The 22,166-nt window shown below is 30.7% G+C and overlaps 1 protein-coding gene across 2 annotated transcripts; it reads left to right on the top strand.

Moving 5' to 3' along the window:
- The first annotated feature begins 7,114 nt into the window (after positions 1-7,114).
- LOC137827518 (splicing factor U2af large subunit B) lies at positions 7,115-21,028 on the top strand. Of its 2 annotated transcripts, none has more exons than XM_068633686.1 (10): positions 7,115-7,249; positions 9,922-11,621; positions 11,713-11,850; positions 16,909-16,983; positions 17,464-17,505; positions 17,652-17,738; positions 18,778-18,888; positions 18,995-19,084; positions 19,828-19,907; positions 20,011-21,028. In XM_068633686.1, exons 2-10 carry the CDS (start codon positions 10,050-10,052, stop codon positions 20,732-20,734), a joined length of 2,919 nt encoding a protein of 972 aa, XP_068489787.1. In that variant the 5' UTR covers positions 7,115-7,249; positions 9,922-10,049; the 3' UTR covers positions 20,735-21,028. The 2 variants fall into 2 exon arrangements, with proteins under 2 accessions (XP_068489787.1, XP_068489789.1); XM_068633688.1 differs by lacking the exon at positions 7,115-7,249 and adding an exon at positions 8,921-9,035.
- The last annotated feature ends 1,138 nt before the right edge of the window (positions 21,029-22,166 follow it).

Raw genomic sequence — 22,166 nt, 5'->3', positions numbered from 1 at the left:
CAACAGTGGTGCTATATAGCAGATCACTGTCAATCTGTAAACCAATAACAGGTCCTCTCTATAGGTTACCACATACATAAAATATTGTATAATTAATCAAAACAACATGATGAAATATCCACTAAGCAATTCTTTTCTTCAAAATTCTATTTGCTGTTTCTCTTATATATTCTCTTTTATCATGAAAACTTTACAACTTATAATTTAGAATATATACTCTCTATACACCATTTGATTGGTAGCAAATCTAAATGTTGGCAAGCAATACCATAATTTCCGATTGCACAGCAAAGACACCATAGAAGTGGTTTAGATAAAATAACATACTTATCAATTCATAATATATAATATACTTCTTCTTTTTGGATCATAAAATCACGATAGAAAATTCATATTCAATCTCTGTCTGAGTAAGAAAACTCATCATATCAGTATAATATTACATGTAGAATAGTTTTTGACAATTTTTTTATCAACTATTAATAAATTGTGTGGGTCGAGTTCTATAAAACTCAATACCTAATTTTATCAACCGACATGTTTAATATGTATTAAAGATAGTAGATAATTAATAAGGTTGAGCCGCATAGAGAATTAGACAGTACACTCTTAATCATGATTCATACGTAGGTTAATCTTAGCCCAACAGTATCTCCTTGACTCAAGTTAAGGTTTGGTCTTGAATCTCGTCAAAGGTACCTTCAACGAGTTTCTAATCATTCTCTGATTGGTTGGTGTCTTGAACCCCTGGTATGTATGTACTCAATTAATAGTTGTTAATAAGGTGATAAAGTTGGTTAGTGAATTATAGAAGCACAGGAATAAACATATTTTTCAAGGAGGGGTAATCGACCTTTCGGAAGTGTTCACTTTGACACAATTAAAGGTTTGGTCTTGGATAACATCTAAAATTGTTTCTGCTAGTTTTACTTACTCTGAGTGGTGCATTGATCATGTGACTTGTATGTTTTCAATTAAGTGAGTTTTTATAAGAGTTACTTCTTCGGTTGGATTGTTTGTTGTTCTAAGTTTTAGAATGTTAGGTTGTTTAGAATGGATGATAGGACTTTTTGTACTCTATATAAGGGTTGTACCACCCCTAAAGTGATTCATATTTATTTATTTTTTTCTTGCTGATAAAATAAAAAAGTGATAAAGTTAGTTTTCGTTTTTTAGCTAGTTATGACCGGAGGAAGATGAACCTGTTAAGTGTCCATAACAAAATTTGTAAACCTTGCAGTATGTTGACCTTACAGAAAACTATAACTATCGTGTCTAATTAGTCTTTGACATAGTGAAATAAGAAAAAGTGGTGGTAGGAGAAAAAGAATATTAAAATCAGGTTTTCTGTAAACTTGCACGCATGCAATATATTAATGCAGATAACGTATATTTGTGTGAAACGTTTCTGCTAAAGTTTGAAGAAAGTGTCTTGGAATTAGACACGAATGCAGAAACATATATACATGAGATGAGATGAGATTAGGCTTAATCAGAGTGAAGTTTGACCCGTATTATTTCATTTGCATGCGTGAAAATAGAGCCATCGATGAACCACTTATTCAATCTATATAAAAAAAACTAAGATAATCATACAACACAACATTTTCGAGACAACCACTTAACTAATTCTGTCAAAAACCACAATCGCAAACAAACTAAAGTGAAAAAAAACAAATCAGAGGATCAAGACATCAATCAGAATAAGACTTTATAAGAGAGTTGAACCACTTTTAAAGTGTGTCACATTTCTTATATCTCTTCTTACTCATAAAAAAAAAAAGATAAGACTTAGTTGTTAAAGTGTGGCTGCTTTATTCTTCTCAAATTCTTCCATTACATTAGAGAGTGTTATACGTAAATGACACAATATCACCTACTTCTTAGTGTAATATGAGTATGATCCCTCTTATTTATATATGAGTATGTTACGCGACTATAATATTATCATCGAGCATATATGAATGTGAACGTACTATAGTACGAAGATGTTTCATTTTAACAAAAAAGTGATTTCAAGTTTTAGATATGAAAGTTATATTAAGTATTCTTAAGAGTTTTTACCACTAAAAATTCTATCCCACTCGATCATATCATCATCACTTTGGATGATTCTTGTAGTTATAAAATAAAATCCAAATCAATTTTTCTAAGAAAAATAGTTAACGCGAGCACAGGCAACATATATTATTTCTTTCATCATTTTTCTATCTGTAAATATTCTTTTATCAACAAAGAATAAATTAAATTAAATAGAGACTTCAAGAGATGGTCGGATTAGGAAATATTTTGTACGTATTACTTTTACTAAATACTGGTTATAAGGGTCCTGATAAGGTAGATGTTGATTTCTTTTGATGTGATTTACCGTTATTTTCATTTGAGAATTGGTTTGGTGATTTGTTGAGTCTAAAGAATGTTTGTAGATCAGGTGTTGAGTAGGTTGATCTTGATTACTTTCTGTATATGAGTTGGAACACCCTGAAATATCTGTATAAAGACTGAAACACCCTAAAATGTCTCATTTTATTTTTTTATTTAATTCTTTGTTGATAAAAAAATATGATCAAATTCATTTAAATAAAAGAGGAGAGACTAGACTCTTCTTATCCAAAAAAAAATACATGCTTAAAGGTCATCAACGGCAGAATCCAATTTCAAAAAGGTGGTCCATGAATGGTTGATAAAGTTATGCAGCAAGAACCCATGAAGTATGCTTCTAAACTGAATATAGAGCAGCAACTGGGATGACATGTTGCAATGTGATCATGTTAATATTATTAGTATTAGTATTATTGGTATTATTATTTATTTTATTAATATTATTATTAATATTATTAATTAGTATTACTACTAATATTATGAATATTGTTATTATTAATATTATTTTTAATTTTAATAATATTATTAATATTATTTTTAATTTTAATAATATTATTAATATTATTATTAACATTCTTAACTTATCTATTATATAAGTATATTTTATTTCATGATCTCTATCATCACTTATGTTGTGTTTGGATTGAGGAGTAGAAGTGCGAGGATTTAAGAGAATGAAAGTATGAAGATTTGAGAAGAAAGTGTGAAGGGAATTTGTATGTTTAGATTGAAATATGCTAGAGTGGATGAGTGAAGAAAGTTTATTAAAACGTGTGTGAGTGATGTGATGGTTGTGAGAGTATTTTGAATTATTTTTAATGTTGTAAAATGTAAGATTATAAATTTATCCTTATGTATAAAAAAAATTGAAAATGAAATTTGAGTTATTTTTATGTAGATTTTAGTTAATTAAAATAATAATAATAATAATAATAATAAAATATAACAATAGAATATAATAAAAAATATATATATTCTTATGTTTATAAGAGTTTTCATGCAGATGCAGAGTTATTATTTTCTTTTGGGTTTAAAAGATTGAAACTAAAAATATGGTGCATAAGATGTCTTTTTCTTTGGCTACAGAAGCATAAATATATGTTGTCACTAAAGGCATCATCATTGAGAAGGTTCTCAGGATTCAAAGTGGAATGAATCAAGTTGCAGAATGCATAATTTATTCAAGGGATCTAATTTGAGTGGGAAACTTTGAAATTCATTTTAATGTTTTCCTCACTAATAACCAAATCTCATGCTTATTCTATCTTTTAGTGGAATTTGTATCACATAAAAAAAATAGTGATAGAGACATTACCATTTGGCCAAACCAAAATGGCCAAAAAATGCCATAATAAGTAATAAAATAAAATAAAAGGAGGATGCTAAAAAATAGTAAGAAAATGTACCATAGATCTTTGGACCATTCTTATTTGTTGAATTATTAAAATCTAACCTTTTCTCAACCTAACTCCAACTTCGCTAAATACATAACTAACCATGAAAAATAAATATTTTAATATATATATATATATTCTTTTTTATTATTGAGGATTTGTTTAGTGGTTTGTAGAAACTAAAAATTATATTTTTTTTATCAGCAAAGAATAAATAAAATAAAATGAGACACTTCAAGGGTGTCTCAACCCTTATACAAAACCCTAAAAACAAGTTTTCTAGTACCCTACCAACTAGGGATCCGACAAACATTGCACTACAGATCAAAGATAAAATTCCAAACAAGATATAGAAACCCAACAAATACAGTTACCTTACCTCACCCAAGAGGTTGCACCCTCAATCAAAGACATAAATAGATCATGTGTTGAGCAGGTTGGTCATAATTATTTTTGTATAAGAATTGAAACAATGTTAAAGTACCTGTATAAAGGTTGAGACACCTGAAATATTTTATTTTATTTATTTATTATTTATATATATATATATATATATATGTGGTTGAGAGAGATAAAACACCTCAAGTGGAAAGTTCGTCCAATAATTTGATGTGAGATTGGCTTAAGTCATGAAAAACTATGAATATTCTTATGATTTGGTTGACAAATTGATGGAAAGCATGTGATACACTAATTACCACTATGTCAACAATTTATGCCACTGTTTTTGCTTTTTGTGTTATATGCTTAGGATTTCAATCCTTGGAGCTATAATGGCCTTTTTTAGGCACAAACAATTTGTCTACTTTTATAAATGGGTTAGAAAATTTACTAAATATTCAATTTATTTAATTTATATTTTTTTTTATAAAAAAACACTAATTAGTACTAAAAGATTCCCAGTGAGAACATTCAAAATTATGACATCAAATAAAGAGGTGGACAAATAATACATTACAAGAAAATCATGAAATAAAAATCAATTTTTAGAGACCAAAATAATTAGTTGTAATAGTAACTAAATTAGAGACCATTTTAGAAACTAAAATAAATTTTGGTTCTAAAAATTAGTTTCTATTTCATAATTTTCTTGTAATGATATGATTGAAAGATAATTTTATTGTTTTTGCTATAAAGGTTTGGCATTATGCAACTTGACATTTTAGCTAGACTGACACTCCAAGTAATAACAATCATCTGTCATTACATGAAAAAAATATTATTAAAATAAAAGAAAAAATATGGAAGATTAAATCAAAATTCATATGTTAACAAAAACAATACATAGGTAATCTATGTCTATTCATAAAAAATTCTAAGAATATACTAGATAGAAGTTGAAATAAGTGTTTCTGATATTATCGTTTAAAGATGTAAGATATTATATATTAGCTTTATGCATAAAATAATTATATATTAAAAGGTATTAATATTTTGAATAAGTATCACTATTTTGAAAGATTGATATTCTTACAATTTTTTCATAAGATATCCAAGTTAAAAAAATACTAATGTAAAAATATTATTTAATAGCATTGTACAACAATAATTATAAGGAAAGTATAATCATTGGTAACATGTTTTAATTAATGTTAAATAAGTAATGATGATTATATTTTAATTATTATTATGTATATTATAATAATTTTTTAAATCATTACAATGTAATCTTTATATTACACAAAATATAATAGTAGGAAACACTTCGTCTTCATGTTTATTCTTATTTTCACTCTTTTCTCTTTATTATTATTCAGTCGTCATCCATCTTTCTATCTACCACGACGAAAAACTATCATCGTAGACGTCAATTGTTCTTATCATGACTTGATTTGACTTGTATTGTTGTCATCAATGCTTTTATTTTTGCTTTGATAACTTTTAAGTTTAATTTGCTTAGTGAAAAAATATTATATGTTAAAACATATTTTATATAATTTTAAAATATATTTTCTGTTCTTACAAAAGGTTGAAAAAGTATTGGTGCTTCTTTTGTCTTGTTGTGTTCCCACCAATCCTAGTTAGTAAGGGTGCAAGATCTTTAGTCTTCGATTGATAGGGTATAGTATTTGCAAAAGGTACTTCAATGTCTAAGTTAGAGCTCGATATGAGGTAGGTAAGAATAATAAACATGGTTCACGTACATTTATCTTAATTAATGTGTACATTTATAGGGTCATAGACCTTTGATACTGAGCTTAGATTAGGGCACATAATTAGATTAATCTTAAAGTTAATGTAGCATTTTGTATCATGATTATGTTAATAATATTATATTTAAAAAATATTTATTGAATTTATAATGACACTAGAAAAGTATTCCATTAATGATGTGCACAAAAGACTTCTCCATCCCGTATTTATTATATAAATTTTTTATAATTTTTTTTCCTACGACATTATATTACAACACCCTCAATTTGTCACCTAGAACATATTTTGTTCAGTACAGTATTAGTTAATTAAGGTTATATAATATAATGTATAATTTTGAATTTTAAATGAAAATAAAAATAAAGGAATTAAAATAAAAATGTACTAATTTATAACAATTAAATGTGCATATAGTCTAGTCAATTATATAATTGTTTTTTTTTATATTAAGTTACTAAAAGTTTAACAAATGATAAAAGATACAATAATATAACTCTTCATATATTATATATGTATCTATCTATACGAGGAGAGTTTAAATTACTCTTATATAAGTTTCATTAAATATATTTCTCTCAATAATTGTATATAATTATAGTTTTGTCAATTCAATTATTAATTATAGTTTTATATATCATTATTCACATTACATTTTATTAAAATTAAATTATAATAACAAATTGATCAAATTATTTATATTTTAATATACTTTTGAACATGTATATTACATCAATTTTGATCTACAAGAAGTATTAAAAAAAATATAGTTTGTATTAATATAAAACTTCATAAATATAGTTTTATGATAAAAACTTTTAATCAAGATGAATTTTAAAAAAAATATTATATAAAATTTAAAATTTCTTTATGCACTCTATGTCTTTAGGACTCAAACACTTCTATTAAATTATGTGTCTGTATTGGATATTGAATTTCTAATACAATTTAAAAAAAAATTATTAATTTTTTAAAAACTTAAATTTATTATATCAATTTTTAATATAATTATAAAAATAAAAAACAAATTCTTTTAAATCAACATGCAAAATATATTTCTACCTAACATACTCATATTTTCAGTGTTTTATATTTTAAAAATTATACAAATATTTTAAAAATATGATTATTGCCTATGTTACATATATTAGTGTATATTTATTTATTTTTGTTTTACTTTCCAAAATAAAAGGAGAACATGAGACGAAGAAATACTATCGCGTAGATTTCAGATAACCCACTGCTCTTACATTTCGTTTTCACTCTCTTCGCCGCCGCTATTCTCGTCGCAGACCACCGCATCTTCACTCTCCTATATTGAGGTTCTCTTTCTTCTTCCTCTATTTGCGCAATAGCATTTTGCGAAATTTCAATATTAGGTTTTGGTTATACCTATATACGTTGCTGGTGAAGTTTAGCACCTTTGATTTAGGTTAGGTACCGCGTGTTTTAGAGGGAAGCACAAACTCTAGTTTAGGGGATTTAGGAGGAGTTCAATTGCAATTTAGCATATTAAGATCTTAAATTAGGTTATTGAAAGAAAAAACGAGAATGCTTTTGTAAGTTTAACTTCAATTTCCAAGTGGGAAAATAAATTCTAGCAGTTGTGTGATTTCTGAGTATGTATTAAAAAAAAGCTAGGCTATGGGTAATCGGAAGCGTTGCATGTGCAAAGAGATTATTTTCAAGGTGTTGCAGAGGAGGAACTTGAGGTAGCTGAAAATGTGAGAGATTGATTTTAAAAGCTTAAATGAAAGAGAAAGTAGTACTAATGCAATGTCAATCAAACATACATCGATTTTGTTAATTGTTACAGTTCGAAAGAAATGTATTAATTTTTATTTGTTAGAATGCTAAGCTATTTTGTTGAGTCCAATGATGTACATTTCATGTATCGGATCTTTTTTAATAGGATAAGATAAGACTTTTGGGGTTGTTTATTATAATGATAATCACATCCATACTGTATGAATAAAATTTTGAAGGGAAAGAAAGAGAGTGGATGACTATTTTTTTAAAATTAATAGTTATGCAATATTTATAAAAATAAACATAATTTAAGGACATACACTTTATGCTAATCTATTATTTTATTTCTTTCATTTAAAAAGTTATCAAACCCGTGAATATTTATTAAAATAAATAATATCCCCTCCAAAACACATTGTGATTACATGGAAATTGTAAAGGAAACCTGGATATTTTAGCTTGTTGGGCTGTGTGGGTGTTTTGTCGGTCAACCTTTGGTCTTTATCTTTTTACCTTGATTTTGGACATTCTTTACCTACCCAGGAAGCAATCATGCTTTTTACGTATGATATTTTTTCTTGTGGAAGGGTTGAAATAGAGGGAATAAATGTTAAACTAGGGGTATGGAGTGAATCCCTGAGAATGACATTACTTCTGTTTGTGTAGAAATAAAGTAGAGTATATGAAATTCAAGTTCAACAAGAAATGTATATATGTACTAGCAGTTGTTTGGAGGTGAAAATTGGTGATCATCCACTCGTCACACAATTTAGGTATCTTGGATCTTCTATATGAAGTGGAGATATAAGGGTTATATAAATAATAGGTTTCAAGCTGGGTGGATGAAAAGAAGGAATGATTTAGGTGTCATTTCTGAAAGATGTCTTTTAAGCTAAAAGAATTTGCATTGCAATACTAACTACAGTGTATGGAGGATATCTTAATGGTTAGAGATAGAGGAACATCAAGACAATTCTTAGTGACACCATTAAGAGGATTTAAAATGATATCATCTTGTGTGGGGAACAGCTTTGGTCTATGTTGTTGTATCTTCTTTGTGCTTATGTGGGTAGCACTCAAAATTAACTAAGACACACATGGCTTTTTTAAACATAAGAATCTTTGTGATTTTGTTTATTGGTCTCTTTCTTCTTTTATTCTATTCATTTTTTACTTTTTACTGATTGACTTGGGTTTCTTTACTTCTAAAATAAGCCCCACGTTAGCCTTTTTATTTCCGGGCCATGCAAACTTTTGAGTATCATTCTCACTTAAATTTCTATCCTGTCCTCAAACTCTAAACACTTCAAATTCTCCTCCAGTCCAAAAACGACTCTGTTTTTATTCCTGTTTTTACAGGTAACAGTACTTGATTTGTGATTTCTGCTCTCTTTCTCCTTTAATCTTTTCGTCTTTTCCCCTTTCTCATTTCTTTAACCCAACTTCTTCAAAATTTGAATAATTTTTTTTTTCATTTTTATATTTCTCATTCTCGCTTATACAAAAGGAATTTTCCTTCTATGTGGTTTCTGCTATGTGCTCATGTTGCTATCTGCCATATGATACAGTGGATTTAAGCTTTTATGCAGTTCTGTAATGCGCTACGGACATTCAATTTGGGCACACATCCCAATTACATTCAATGGTTCAAAATTAATTTTATTGAAAACAATTCTATTAAACTTTAAATCTAACAGGCTTTTATGCTATTACACAATTAAGTTTTATCCGGCCCAGGACCTTCAAAAGTTTGCACTCAGGTGCAAAGCCCTTTTTTTTATATGGTTTTATTATCAATTTAAGGAATATATATATATATATATATATATATATATATATATATATATATATATATATATATATATATATATAGACTATAGTGACTTGGCTCCTCTAAAATTAGTAAGGGTAAAGTGAGGAGTTTCAGTAGTTGATGAAAAAATCAATGGTTGCTATGACAAGACATGTTTGGTTTATATGTAATGCATGTATGTGTAACATCGTTTTTCTTATCAACAACTGAGATAACCCATTTTGCTCTCAAATGTGACTTGCTCACTTTAGAGGAGCTTGATCTATAATATATTCATTTTGCAGTCAATAATTCCTTCATAATATTATTGGACGAAATTGATGAACATATTAGTGCTTGAAATGGACTTTGTGTTTTTCATCTAGTTGAATGAATTATTACATATAGTTACATGTTTGTAATCTCATTGTCTTTCCTTTTTGGCTTCTTCAGGAACAATATAATCTATCTTTTGATAGTTTTAATTCCAAGTTTTCAATACTCTCTTTCACCGATGCTCTCCTTAATAATTTCCTGGTGAGATTAATTTCTTTTGTAATAATTGGTTTGCATCATACAATATGAGCAAATCTAATCTTTCAAAGGATAAGCATGGAAAAAGTGATTGGCTTTCTGGGGATAAGTGTGATGAAGGAAGTGCAGCCCGTACAAGGCCATTTAGTTTTGAAGAGATCATGCTTAGAAGAAGAAAAAAAGAACTGGTTGAAAATGTTAAAGACCCTGCACTTGGATGTTCTTTGGAGAAAATTGATGATCATTTTGAGTCTGCCAGGATCTATAAACATGACAAAAGCTCAGCCTTTGGCAGTGAGAAACATGCTTCTGAGGAATATGTGAAAGTAAGTTCTAGAAAGAAGGTTCAAAGCACCTATGCAAAGGAAGATGATTTAATTGAAGGGAAAGGTAGGGCTAACGATAATTTGGAAACTAAATCAAGCTCTGGATTAAATAATAAAGGCAGGATAACCAAAGAAAAGACTGAGAAAGAGATGGTTGGTCATAGAAAAAATGAGCAAATTCATTACAGTTCTGAGTATAAAGCTGGAAATAAGCATTCAAGAGGTAGGGATAGTTATGTGGAAGCAAGTAGACCAAAATCTGAAAGGAAAATAAAGAAAAAACACCGTGTTGCAGAGAATGAGAATCCTGATGAGTATGTTACCAAAAAGAGGCATGACAATGATAGAGATAATAGCTGGAGATTGAAAAGGCGGTTAAGCAATAACTCTGAAGAAGTGCCTGAAAAGAAGCATTATAGAGAATCAGATAAGGATAAGCATGCAGGTGGTAGGGAAAAATATGCTAGGGAAACCAAGAGAAAATACCAAAATGGAGATGATGAAACTCAAGACAGGAGTACACCGAGGAAACAAGATGCTCTGAAACATCATAACGTGCACAGTTATGAGAGGAAGGAGAGGCGGCCTAAGCTCAAGTCACATTATGAAGAATTAACAATAAAGAGGAGACGTTCAAGAAGTCGAGAACATGAGGATAGAAGGTCCCCTTCTTTTCCTCGAAGGGAGCAAAAACGTACTTATCAAGATGGAGAGCGTAAAGAGTCATCTATGCATTCCTTGAAAGATAGTTCTAGAAAAAGGCACCCTGATACAGATAAAAGTAGAGTATCAACCAATGGTTCAAGTAGTCACCATCATCGCCATGGTGGTTCTACAAGTGGACTTGGTGGCTATTCTCCGAGGAAGAGGAAAAGTGAAGCTGCTGTTAAGACTCCTTCCCCATCTAAGCACTCTCTTGAGAAGAAACGGGCTGGATGGGATCTTCCCCCTGTAGGGACAAATAATCCTTCTCCTGTTGTTGTTTCTTCTAGTTTTCTATTATCAAATTGTGCTGTGTTGTCCAACATGCATGGAGTGGTGTCAACGAGTTCTCTTGATCTAGCCCTTGTGAAGCGTCGACCAATGTCTTTTCTAAATGAAGTATCAACAGGGAAGAATTCCAACATTGATTCTGTCCAATTGACACAAGCTACCCGGCCTATTAGAAGGCTTTATCTTGAGAATCTCCCTGCTTCTGCCTCTGAGAAAGCTGTGATGGATTGCTTCAATAACCTCATACTCTCGGGTCGGGTAAATCATATCCAGCAAGCTCAACCATGCATCAGCTGCGTTGTGAGTCTGTAGTGCAAAATATGAAAATTTAATTTTCCCTTTTCTTATGAAGAAATAGGTTTGAATTTGTTCTTGTATATCTTTTGTGCAGTTGCATAAAGATAAGGGCCAAGCTCTTGTAGAATTCCTTACTGCTGAGGATGCATCATCTGCTCTTTCTTTTGATGGCAGTACACTATTTGGCTCCATTGTGAAAATTAGACGCCCCAAAGACTATGTTGAAGTTGCAGTAAGATTGAAAACCTTGTCTATTCATTCATTCTTTCATTTGTATAATATAACTAAAGTGTTTGGCATTTTTCTCTTGGATTGAATTTTTTTATTATGCTTCATTTTAGATTGTAGATATTACATTTCAATGTTTACTCTACCAAAATGTTGTTAATTTACTCAAAAAATTATGCAACCATTTATAGGTAACTATTGGATGAAACTGTGGAATTTGTCTTACCACCACTTACTTTGCTTACCTGTACCTGCATTTAATATATTTTTTTTCCTTTGATTTTGGTTTGCTTATTGATGCTGTGATGATAGTGATGTTTCAATTTGAAAAGATTCAATTTATTATGCTTGTGCATTCTTCCATACTTTTGTTTACATCTCTAGGTTTCTTGAATTTTATGACATGACCAATTTACGATGCTTTTGATTAAAATGGACAATTTATCCTTTAATGAATGAACTTGTGGAATTTTATTAAGAAGCTATTGCCAATAGAAGGGAAATGAAATATATGCAGCCCTAACTCTATGCCTTATTTCAAATTAATGTTACATTAATTTGACTTGCTTTTGTAGACAACTGGTTATGCTTGGTAATTTGTCTGTAGGATGTGGATGATGGAAAATTAAAATAAAGGTGTTGGGGTTCCTATTATATGTGCATTTATGAAAGAAATATAAGTTTTTAATTGAGTTTTCTGTAATGTTATGGTAGTTAATTTTGTAAATTTCCAGTAGTTACCAAATTGCATTTTTCACTCAATGAATCTTCAAAGGACCCATATTTGCAGCGTGGATTTCTTGCAAAGGCTCTACCTTTCTATTTCAAACTGTGAAGAATCCACTGTAGAAATTGATATTGATAGGACCTGATATTTTAATGAGAAACAATGGAGTGTAGCCCCTTACAATAGGGAAAACTGACTTAGTTAGACTAAAGAAAGAAAATATAGAAGCAATACTGATTTTTGAGGGTTTAAGTACCTCCCTACCTAAACTATTACAAAATTTCTTGCCTAACTGCTTCCTGTGTTTGCTCTCATTTATTTCAACCTTCCAAGCCAAATTCTCTCTTCTCTCCTCATTTGTCACTGCTAGATAGACATCATGTTATGCTACAATTGAATATTCACTATTCTGTCTTCCTTTCTCCATATGAGCTGATTCTCTACTTCCCATCCCTTACAAACTGTTTTATATGCCTTAGTGCTGAAGGGTCTATTTGATATTGCTGGTCTTAATCAATGAATCATTGGATTGTGTGTTGTGATACTGACAGAGAACTATGCAGGCTTTAGAATTTGATAGTCAGTTTTCATCATTGGTTACCAAAAGTAGTTTAAAGGACCCAGATCAGTTTGGTTTTCTTAGAAAAGGATTACTTTTGTGATTTGTGATCATGTAAAATTTTCTTGTTTAAAAAAGTTTAGATGTAGCTCCTTTATGAAGATTATGTGCTACGTGTAATATGTAATTGATCTTTTCCACTTTCAACTTAAAATCAATTCCTAGGTAACATCATTTGTATTCCCAGTACTGACCTTCCCATCATAAGTAAATGTAGGGATGATTCAAGTTATTGTGCATCTGCTAAGGCTGTATCCGCTCATTTAATATGCACATAGTTACTGAACTTTTTAATGTTTTGTAATTGCAACGCTGTTAGACTAGACAGACACTCCTGTTTTTATATTCTTGTTTCTATCCACAGAGCAACAGATACCTGGGCTGGGCATGTATAAAATTTCATTGCATCTTATTGTTTATGTGCTCTAAATTTAAGTCGACTGTTTTGTATGAGTATCTTAAAGTAATGAGTTGATCATTTTAGTGTATGTTGTCCCAAGATTCTGTGATGAAAATGCAACTAATTTTAGTTATTAAGTTATTTCTATTTTATTTAGGTTAAAATGTGGACCCAAATAGTTTTTCCTTTCAGCTGTGTGGTTTTGTTTGTCTTGGATATGAAGATCTTTTAAGATACTTTGAAACATGAGAGTTTTACGTTTTAGTTTATCTGCAAAATATGTCAAATTGACTTGCCTTTCTAAAGATGAGTTCTGTTACATTCTTTCTCTGAGCTAAGTCATTCTTCCATATATTCCATCTCAAGCTATATTATTTTTGGAGGTAATGTTTTTTTGTTATAGCTATTCTGTAGTAGAAAAAATAGTCCATGGGGAGAATTAATTGTGACTGAAGAAACTTAGAAATAAACTAGTAAATCTACCCAATCTATCTCTATGCTAGAAAGATTAATTTCCTTGGAATAGCTCTGTTCTGAACACAGATTTCTAATCCAATTCCAAGGCAAGTTTTGAGGAAAAACATTCTCAGTAATTTGAGAATTCTACTCCAACTAAATGCTCCAAATGACTGCATAAACAGCACTCTGGCAGAAAATCTTGACCACCCAAGTTTGCTAATTTTTATAGCAGACCATAAAAATGTGCTCAAAAGTTTAAGGACACATCCAGGGCTTGCCAGGAATTCAAAGAATATTATTCTGATTAGAGGTGGTTGCTTTGCAATGCAAGAAAAGACTGTTTAATATTTCTGAGCTGGTTGCTGCAGAGATGTTTACTGTTACTTAATTTTTTTTTTGAATTTACAACCATTTATTAGTGTTAATCATGTTAAGTGCAAATGTCAAATACATAATTACAGACAATTGAAGCTATTGTAACTGGCCTATGTATACTTAAGTTTGGAATATTGTATCTTTAAATATTTGTTTAGTTCTGGAGTTATTTTTAAAACAAACCTTTCTTTCATGCTTATGTTTTATCCAAAATAAAGATTTCATTACATGTGGTCAATGGTGGCGGCACCGTAAATTAGTTTGTGATAATTTGTGGTCGGAAGAAAAATAACGACCCTAATTGGAAACTAGTGTGTTGTTGAAGTATTATTTGTCATTATGCAGTTTAGTTGACAGGATAACTGTGATCCTTGTGCATATTTAACCCGCTGGATTCTTTACCACTTATGTACAAATAAACGTGAAGGTGGGCAATATTGTACTGGTTGCAAATAAATTTTCTTGTGTGTTAACTTATGTATGAAGAATATAACAAGAGTACTGGATCCTAATTTTGTATCATATATAAAAAAGTTCTAAAAATTATAATCGTAGGAAAAAAACTTCTAGTTTAATTTTGTTATCACTGAAGAATCTTGTGTCAGTAAGTCCTAACTTTTAGAGGCTATCTTGTCCTCAATCTTGAAGGCTTAAATCTCAACTTTGCCTGAGACACAATTCCAGTCCTCTGGTTAGTGCTGGGAGGGTGTACTTTATTAATCTGGAATTTTGTTTCATGACATTTTTAGTGATAGGTTTCTTGGACATTTGGACAATAAATTCATATTGTTCATAACCAAATGCTAGAAACTGCTTCTGTAGCTTCAAGAGCTTTATAATTCACATGGAGTGATCTGCTTGTTCCATTTTATGAGATATCTTCTGACCCTAGTATTGCAATCTCTTAAATAGGATGTTTATATGGGGTATTTCATAATACACATTCTGGATGGTGATGAAGCTGACTCCTAATTAAGAAGACTTCCAGGTGTATTGGCAAGTTTGATGCGTTACCAGGATTTAGCTGGCCAATGTTTCAGGGTTATTGTTCTAGGCTGCTCTGACAATGCTATTTATGATCTCATGCTTTGTTTGTTCTATCGTGTTCAGCATGTAAGTGCTATGGGTTACAAGTTATTTCTGAGTTTCTTATGTCACTCTCGGTTCCAGTGCCTGCTTTGTTCTTGTCCTTGGGATCCTGATTTATCTTCATATTCAATATCCCAAGGCTTGAAAAATTGGGTTATGTTGCTTTCTGAAAACATCATCCTTGATTGATTTAGATGAGGTGCATTTACCTTAAAAAGCTCAAGGTTTATTAACCATTCTTTACTCAGTATCTTTTCCCCTTTCACATAATATTTTATGTGCATTGGTTTTATCACCTGACACAGCACAGACATCCCTTAAAGAAGAATCTTTATTAATCTGGCGTGTCTACATATTAATCTAAATGGTTCTTTTCTCACTGTAGTCAATTTTAATACATTAATGTTATGTATCTATTACTTAAGCTTAAAGGAATGAAGAATGTTCTAAGTTTTAAGCAGTCCTCTGGTATTCCATCCTTTCATGGCATCCTTTGGGAGGTTGAATATACTTGTGTAACTTTATTGCTGATAGTAATTTTATTCATTTTGTTATGATCCCAAAGATCATTTGATTTTATGGCAAATCAAGTATGTTGTTTTGCAGGGTGTTTCCCCATGCCACATAAATGCATGACAAAAATGATAATGTTTTGGTTCTGGTAGATTGAGCCCTCAATTTTGTCTTAATTTCTTTTATAGATGACCCTTTGATACTGTGAAGGTGGTCTTTGCTTCTGAACTGCATTGAAAGGATGAAATATTCATTTGCTTGGAATATGTTTTTTTCTTCTTGCTATGCTTTTTGATGTGACTTTGCATGGTATTAATGATCTGAAATGTGGAAATACCGATTAATTGATATGTCTTAAGGCAGTATTTGTAAGGAAAAAACATATTGATTTTTATTAGCTTTTTTCCCTCAATCACCTGGAAAAAACAAAAGAAATATCTTGTTATTTGACAATTTTTTATCTATGGGGATTCTAACCACTGAAAGAAGAATCATTTTATGTGTTGCATTGGATATTTATTGTATGTATATATGGAACTGCTTCTCTAACGAATAATATAAATTAAAATGTACAATGTTTTGCTTGCTTAGGTTTCCAGTACTAGTTTATTTGGCTCATTTCTGATCTGAGAAGTTCTTGGCAGTATCTTGTATGGGTGGATGATCTTTTATGTTTTTATATTTTTGGTTAAGTTACTTATGTTGCTTGCATTCTTTATCTTAAAAGTACAGTTAATGTCAACTGATCTTAATTTTGTTTTACTCTATCACTCAAGATATTATTACAAGCTAATGCATTTTTGTAAGCTTTACAATTCTAAGGTATATTGTGGTTATCATCCATGTAGCAGGTTTTCAGACAATTGCTATTTTCATGCAGACTGGTGAACCAGAGAGATCAATGGATGATACTGTCACAATAATAAGTGATGTTGTAATTGATTCACCTCACAAGGTATGCATGTAAAACAATAATTTTTACTTTCATGTCTAAATGTCGATCTGGATGCTTAGCACCCTATAAAATCCATCTTGCTTAATCTGACTGTTTTGGTATAAATTAATTTGTTCTTGCATTTTAGTGATAATGAGCTTATTTATCTTTCTTTTCCTTTTTGGTCTAACCTTTTTTGATGTAACTAGTACCGTTATCAAAATTGTAACTGTCATGTGGACAAAATAACTTGGTACTTTTTCTTGAGGGCCTTTGTTTTTTTATTTCAAGGATCTTCTTAGCCTGTTATGTTGTCTGTTCAGTTCTTGTAAGGGCTTGCATTGTCTCATCCATGTTTTTAATTTTTCGACTCTGGTACTATGTGATTCAACTATCTTTGCTAATTATTCATTTATTATATCATGTGTGCTTTCCTTTTTTTTCTAGTTTATAGCTCAATTAATTGTTTGTCTAATGATTGCATCTTTTATGTTGTGGCAGATCTTCATTGGTGGAATTTCAAATCTTCTTTCTTCTGAGATGGTAATAATTAAGAAATGAAATAAAAATCCCTCTTTCAAATTTAACTTTGCGACCTGAGCTTTTTGCTCCATCTAATAACTAAATGTTCTTACTTTGGCTTTCATATGATGACTAAGGCCTATTTATTTCTTATATTTTCTTTTCAGCTTATGGAGATTGCTAGTGCGTTTGGATCTTTGAAGGCCTACCACTTTGAAACCAATGCCAGCGATGCATCATGTGCTTTTCTGGAGGTAATTCTGCGTTTCTCCCTTATTGATCTTTTAATAGTTTTCTTATCTTGTGTAACAATAGAAGTATTATAATTTACACTTACCTACCTGATAATGAGCTAAGCCCAGGTGGCTCAAGGGTCCATTTATAAATACTTATCTGTTAGAAATTAGAATGATGAATTTGTAATAGGCATTTGGGTTTTTCATTTGTAATATTTTCTAAAATTCTATATCTGGTGTGTACTTTCGTCAATGTATTTACAATCTCAACCCAAGTGCAAAGAGAAGAAGAAATACTTTTTTCTCTGCAAGAGTGGGATGTTGACATGGAGAAGAAACTTCAACCATTGAGACAGCCATATTTCTCTCTGCCTTTTGAAGCTTCTTTTGTTTCCCTTAAGTGTCACTAATATATCATTTAAAGATCATTCAGACATTCCTTTTCTGAGCCTATTGAACGGTTTTGAAAACCTCAAATCAATAAGTGCATCTTTCCTAGTAATTCAGACAAATTAAGTCATCAAATTAATCTAATTAAACTGCTCGCTTTGGGTTGGTTTATTATAGGTGCACACAGTTTTATACATACAGCTTCTTTCCCTCATCCTGGAAAGACTACTTACTGAGCCATCTGTTTAGGGCTTTTGGCAGTATAAAAACCCATTATGTGGTTCTAGGGTTTTTACTCCATCAAAGAGGGGTGTGTTATATTGGAAAATGTGCTTAGTTATAACCTTTACTCAGAAAATCAAGTTTGAAGAGTTTAATAATATCTTGGCACCTATTTATTTAAAGTGCATCCTTAGTTTAGAAGAGTCAAATTTAAGTGAAAAATTAAACAACTTGATGGGTTGGTTTTTTTATTTAGTTTTTATGATTTTGGGCATATATGGCTCTTTCTTTTCTGAGTTCTTGCGAAAGGTGTTGTTTTTTTTTCTTCTTTTCCGTATCTTTTTCAATTCTAAGATGAAACAAAATCTGAAGGCTAATGTGTACTGTGTTCTCTTTCCTTTTGTATTTGTTCTATTGAACACTGATTTGAGCAAACTGTGTTCAGTATTCGGATCACTCTGTTTCCATCAAAGCTTGTGCTGGTATGAATGGTTTGAAGCTGGGAGGGGAAGTACTTACAGTTGTTCAGGCAATGCCTGATGCATCATCACCTTCGGTAACTTCATCATCATCTACTGATCCTTATAGTCTTACTCTAATTCTTGGGTACGATTCCTTGGTTTCTTTGAAGTATATCCATAATTTTTTACGTAATACTTCAGGAAAATGCTGGTGAATCGTCTTATGGGATTCCAGAACATGCAAAACCACTGCTTAGAAAGCCTACACAAGTACTAGAGATTAAAAATGTGGTACGAAATCTTTTACTTAGCTTTTATGAGGTTATTATATTTTTCGTTCAATTTCAGTGGGTTTTTTCCCTTCCTTTTTTTTCAAGTGTATCTCTTAGCTGTAAAAGATAAAGTAATTGTCGTCAGAAGGGATTATTTTGAATGATGTGAATTTAATTTTTAAAGCGCTTGTAGTGGTAAAATTTAAACTGCACTATGTAATGTTTTTGTTTAGCCGTCTATCAGAAGGACTATGTTATTGGGCGGGGGAGGAGGTTAAGGATTTATACTAGGGAACAGTTGTTACTGTTGACCAAACTTACAGAATTGACGATTAGTCAGTTGAGAGAATGATAATTGAATACGGGGGAAATAAATAGCAGAAGAGGGGTTTAGGGCCCATTTCGGAATTGTCTTAGAAGATTGGGTAGGAGACAGAAGGCTCTTGGATTTCCCAGATTCAATGCAAACACTGTATAATAAAGCTCTTTTCATATCTGAATCTAAATCATCTTGATTCAAAGCCAAGTTGAGAGAGCAATTCACCAAAAAGATTCCTAATTGTGTCTATAGCATGTGGTCTGTGGCTGATCCAATTTCTACCAATCTTTTTTCATATTCTGGATTTTGTACAAATATTTGTTTGGGTCTGGCTCAACACGTGTTTTGGGTCAAATATATGTTTCTCCTTTTAAATTATATTGCTAGTTACATTACACATCTTGATGATTACTTTTTGGATTCTGTTTGTGTAATATGTATAGTTTGCAGTGGAGTCTATTTCATCACTATCTGACATGACAGTTGAAGAAATTTTGGATGATGTACGATTTGAATGTGCAAGGTTATAAATCAAGCTTGTATTTGCTTTTCATCTGGAATTATTCATATTTTTAAAGTTTATAAATTATAAACACTTATTGTACGAAGTCCCTTTTATCTTGCAGATTTGGGACTATTAAATCAATTAATGTAGTCAGGCATAGCAGTGAAAAGAATTTAGCAACCAAATTAGAAGAATGTGAAGTCATAAATGAAGTGGAATCTGAAGTTTTTCAAGACACCAACTGTATTACTAATAGTATAAAATCTAGTTTTTCAGACAAGGCTACTGACCTCAAATCTGAAGCAACAAATGGGGTTAACTTTCATGATGACAAAGAGTTGGAAGAATATAAAGTTGATGATGGTACCGGTATTAACACTGACAAAAAGGCTGAACTTTTTGACATTAAATCATGTCTAGAACACCCTGTGAATGATACAGCTGTTGAAGATGTGGGTGGTAAGAGCATACCTTGCAGTATCATTCAAGCATCCCCTGTTCAACAGGAAACACCCGATGACGTGCCCACATTGCATGATAAAGTGGTTGCTAACGATATAGATGTGGATATTGAAAATAAGATTGTGGGGGACAACATGGATTCAAAGGGCACGGTTTCTGCATTTCAGGAAGGGTGTTCTGAATTAGTTGATCCCCAAAAGGGTAATGATGCGAAAGATGATAATGGTCATGTATTTGAACCAGGTTCTGTTCTTGTTGAGTATGGAAGAGCCGAAGCATGTTGTTCAGCAGCACATTCTTTGCATGGACGATTGTTTGATGGCAGAATGGTGACGGTGGAGTATGTTTCTCAGAGTCTATACAGGGCAAGATTTACAAAATGATGAAACATAATAAGTTTGCATGATTGTGGAAGAAGGGATTCATCAATCTGGTCGGTTATGGCAGCCTGCTCCCTGCTGTTAAATGTGGAAACAGTTTTTAACTTTTTGGTTTAGCCTGCTGATGCTTAACTGAGCAATGTGGATTTGAGGAAAATGCATTTTAGTATACATCTAGCTGCAGACCATCATCTGACAAAAATTTCTTTTTCAAACGAGACATGAAAAATTATCTTTCGTGCCAAATGTTTTCAATGGTGTTAGCCTTGGAGATGGTGATGTCATGGTATTTCCCAATATTCTGTGTACATGTTTATGTTGCATTACAAACTGATTGTTGTATCGTAGTTATTTTAGATCCTTTTCAGCACATTAACTTTCTGTTACCGTAACAAAAATACAAACTTTTTTTAACTATTTACTTTACAATTACAATCTTGGATGATAAACGATGATACGTATAATTTTTAAAATGTAATATAATAAAACACAGATTTATATATTATGTAATTATGTAATTATGAATTATATAAATTAGCAATAAAAATTTATGTAATATGTTTCAATTTTTTTAGCAGGTTATAATGATTTGTTATTTATTTTTGTAATTATAATAAAAATTTAGATATTAAATTTAAATTTTATTCAACTTTTAAGAAATTAATGTACTTTTATTAAATTATACTAAAATCGTATTAGAATTGTTAAAAATTCAAAAATTTGATACATCCGATACTCATAAGGTATTCGATAGTGTGTCTGACTGAATACATCGAGACACCATATTTAAGAAGAAGTCTCAGACTTGTGTTTGGGAGTAAATAACCGCTTATATTTTAAAAGGATTTTTACGAAGTAGATAAAAATGAGTGATTAATTTTCTTAAAGAGTATAGTGTTTGGGCGTTTATTGGAGAGTTTTATCAATAGAATGGTATGAGATCATATTTTATATCTTTTATTTTCTATACCAACTCTATTATAATAGATACTACTTTATCTTTTTTTGAACTATCTTATCACTTATCAACTATATGAAAATAAAAACATAGGTATGCATTTTATGAGTCCCATTCGTCGATGGCAACAATGGCAAGAAGTTGGAGTTAGGTTCAGAAAAGGATAGGTTTTAATAATTCAACAAATAAGAATTGGGCAAAGATCTGTATGATATTTTTAGTTTCAATTTTTTAAACCCAAAATAAAATAATAACTCTGCATCTGCTTATGTACATAGAAAGGCCAGAATTTGATACATTATGGAACTAGCAATATAGAGATAAATATATTATTTAGGGTAAAAATGTTTATGAAAAATGTAAAGTAAAAACAAAATAAGAGTGTTTCTGGGGTAGAGTAAAACAAAGTTGTTAAAATAACATAGTGACATGACATCTCTTTTAAAACGATATTTTTTTTACATTCTGTTCATTTAA

This window comes from Phaseolus vulgaris, chromosome 7, assembly GCF_000499845.2.
Source record: "Phaseolus vulgaris cultivar G19833 chromosome 7, P. vulgaris v2.0, whole genome shotgun sequence".
In the NCBI taxonomy this organism is placed as follows: Eukaryota; Viridiplantae; Streptophyta; class Magnoliopsida; order Fabales; family Fabaceae; genus Phaseolus; species Phaseolus vulgaris.
The sequence above is the reverse complement of the archived record's forward strand: the minus strand, read 5'-3'. Positions and strand labels throughout refer to the sequence as shown.

Bases quoted from the DNA above. Each gene is read 5' to 3' on its own strand.
- LOC137827518 (XM_068633686.1), top strand. From the start codon at position 10,050: ATGAGCAAATCTAATCTTTCAAAGGATAAGCATGGAAAAAGTGATTGG. The intron at 17,506-17,651 runs GTAATAATTAAG...TTTTCTTTTCAG, and splicing joins ATCTTCTTTCTTCTGAGATG to CTTATGGAGATTGCTAGTGC. The intron at 18,889-18,994 runs GTAACTTCATCA...GTAATACTTCAG, and splicing joins CTGATGCATCATCACCTTCG to GAAAATGCTGGTGAATCGTC.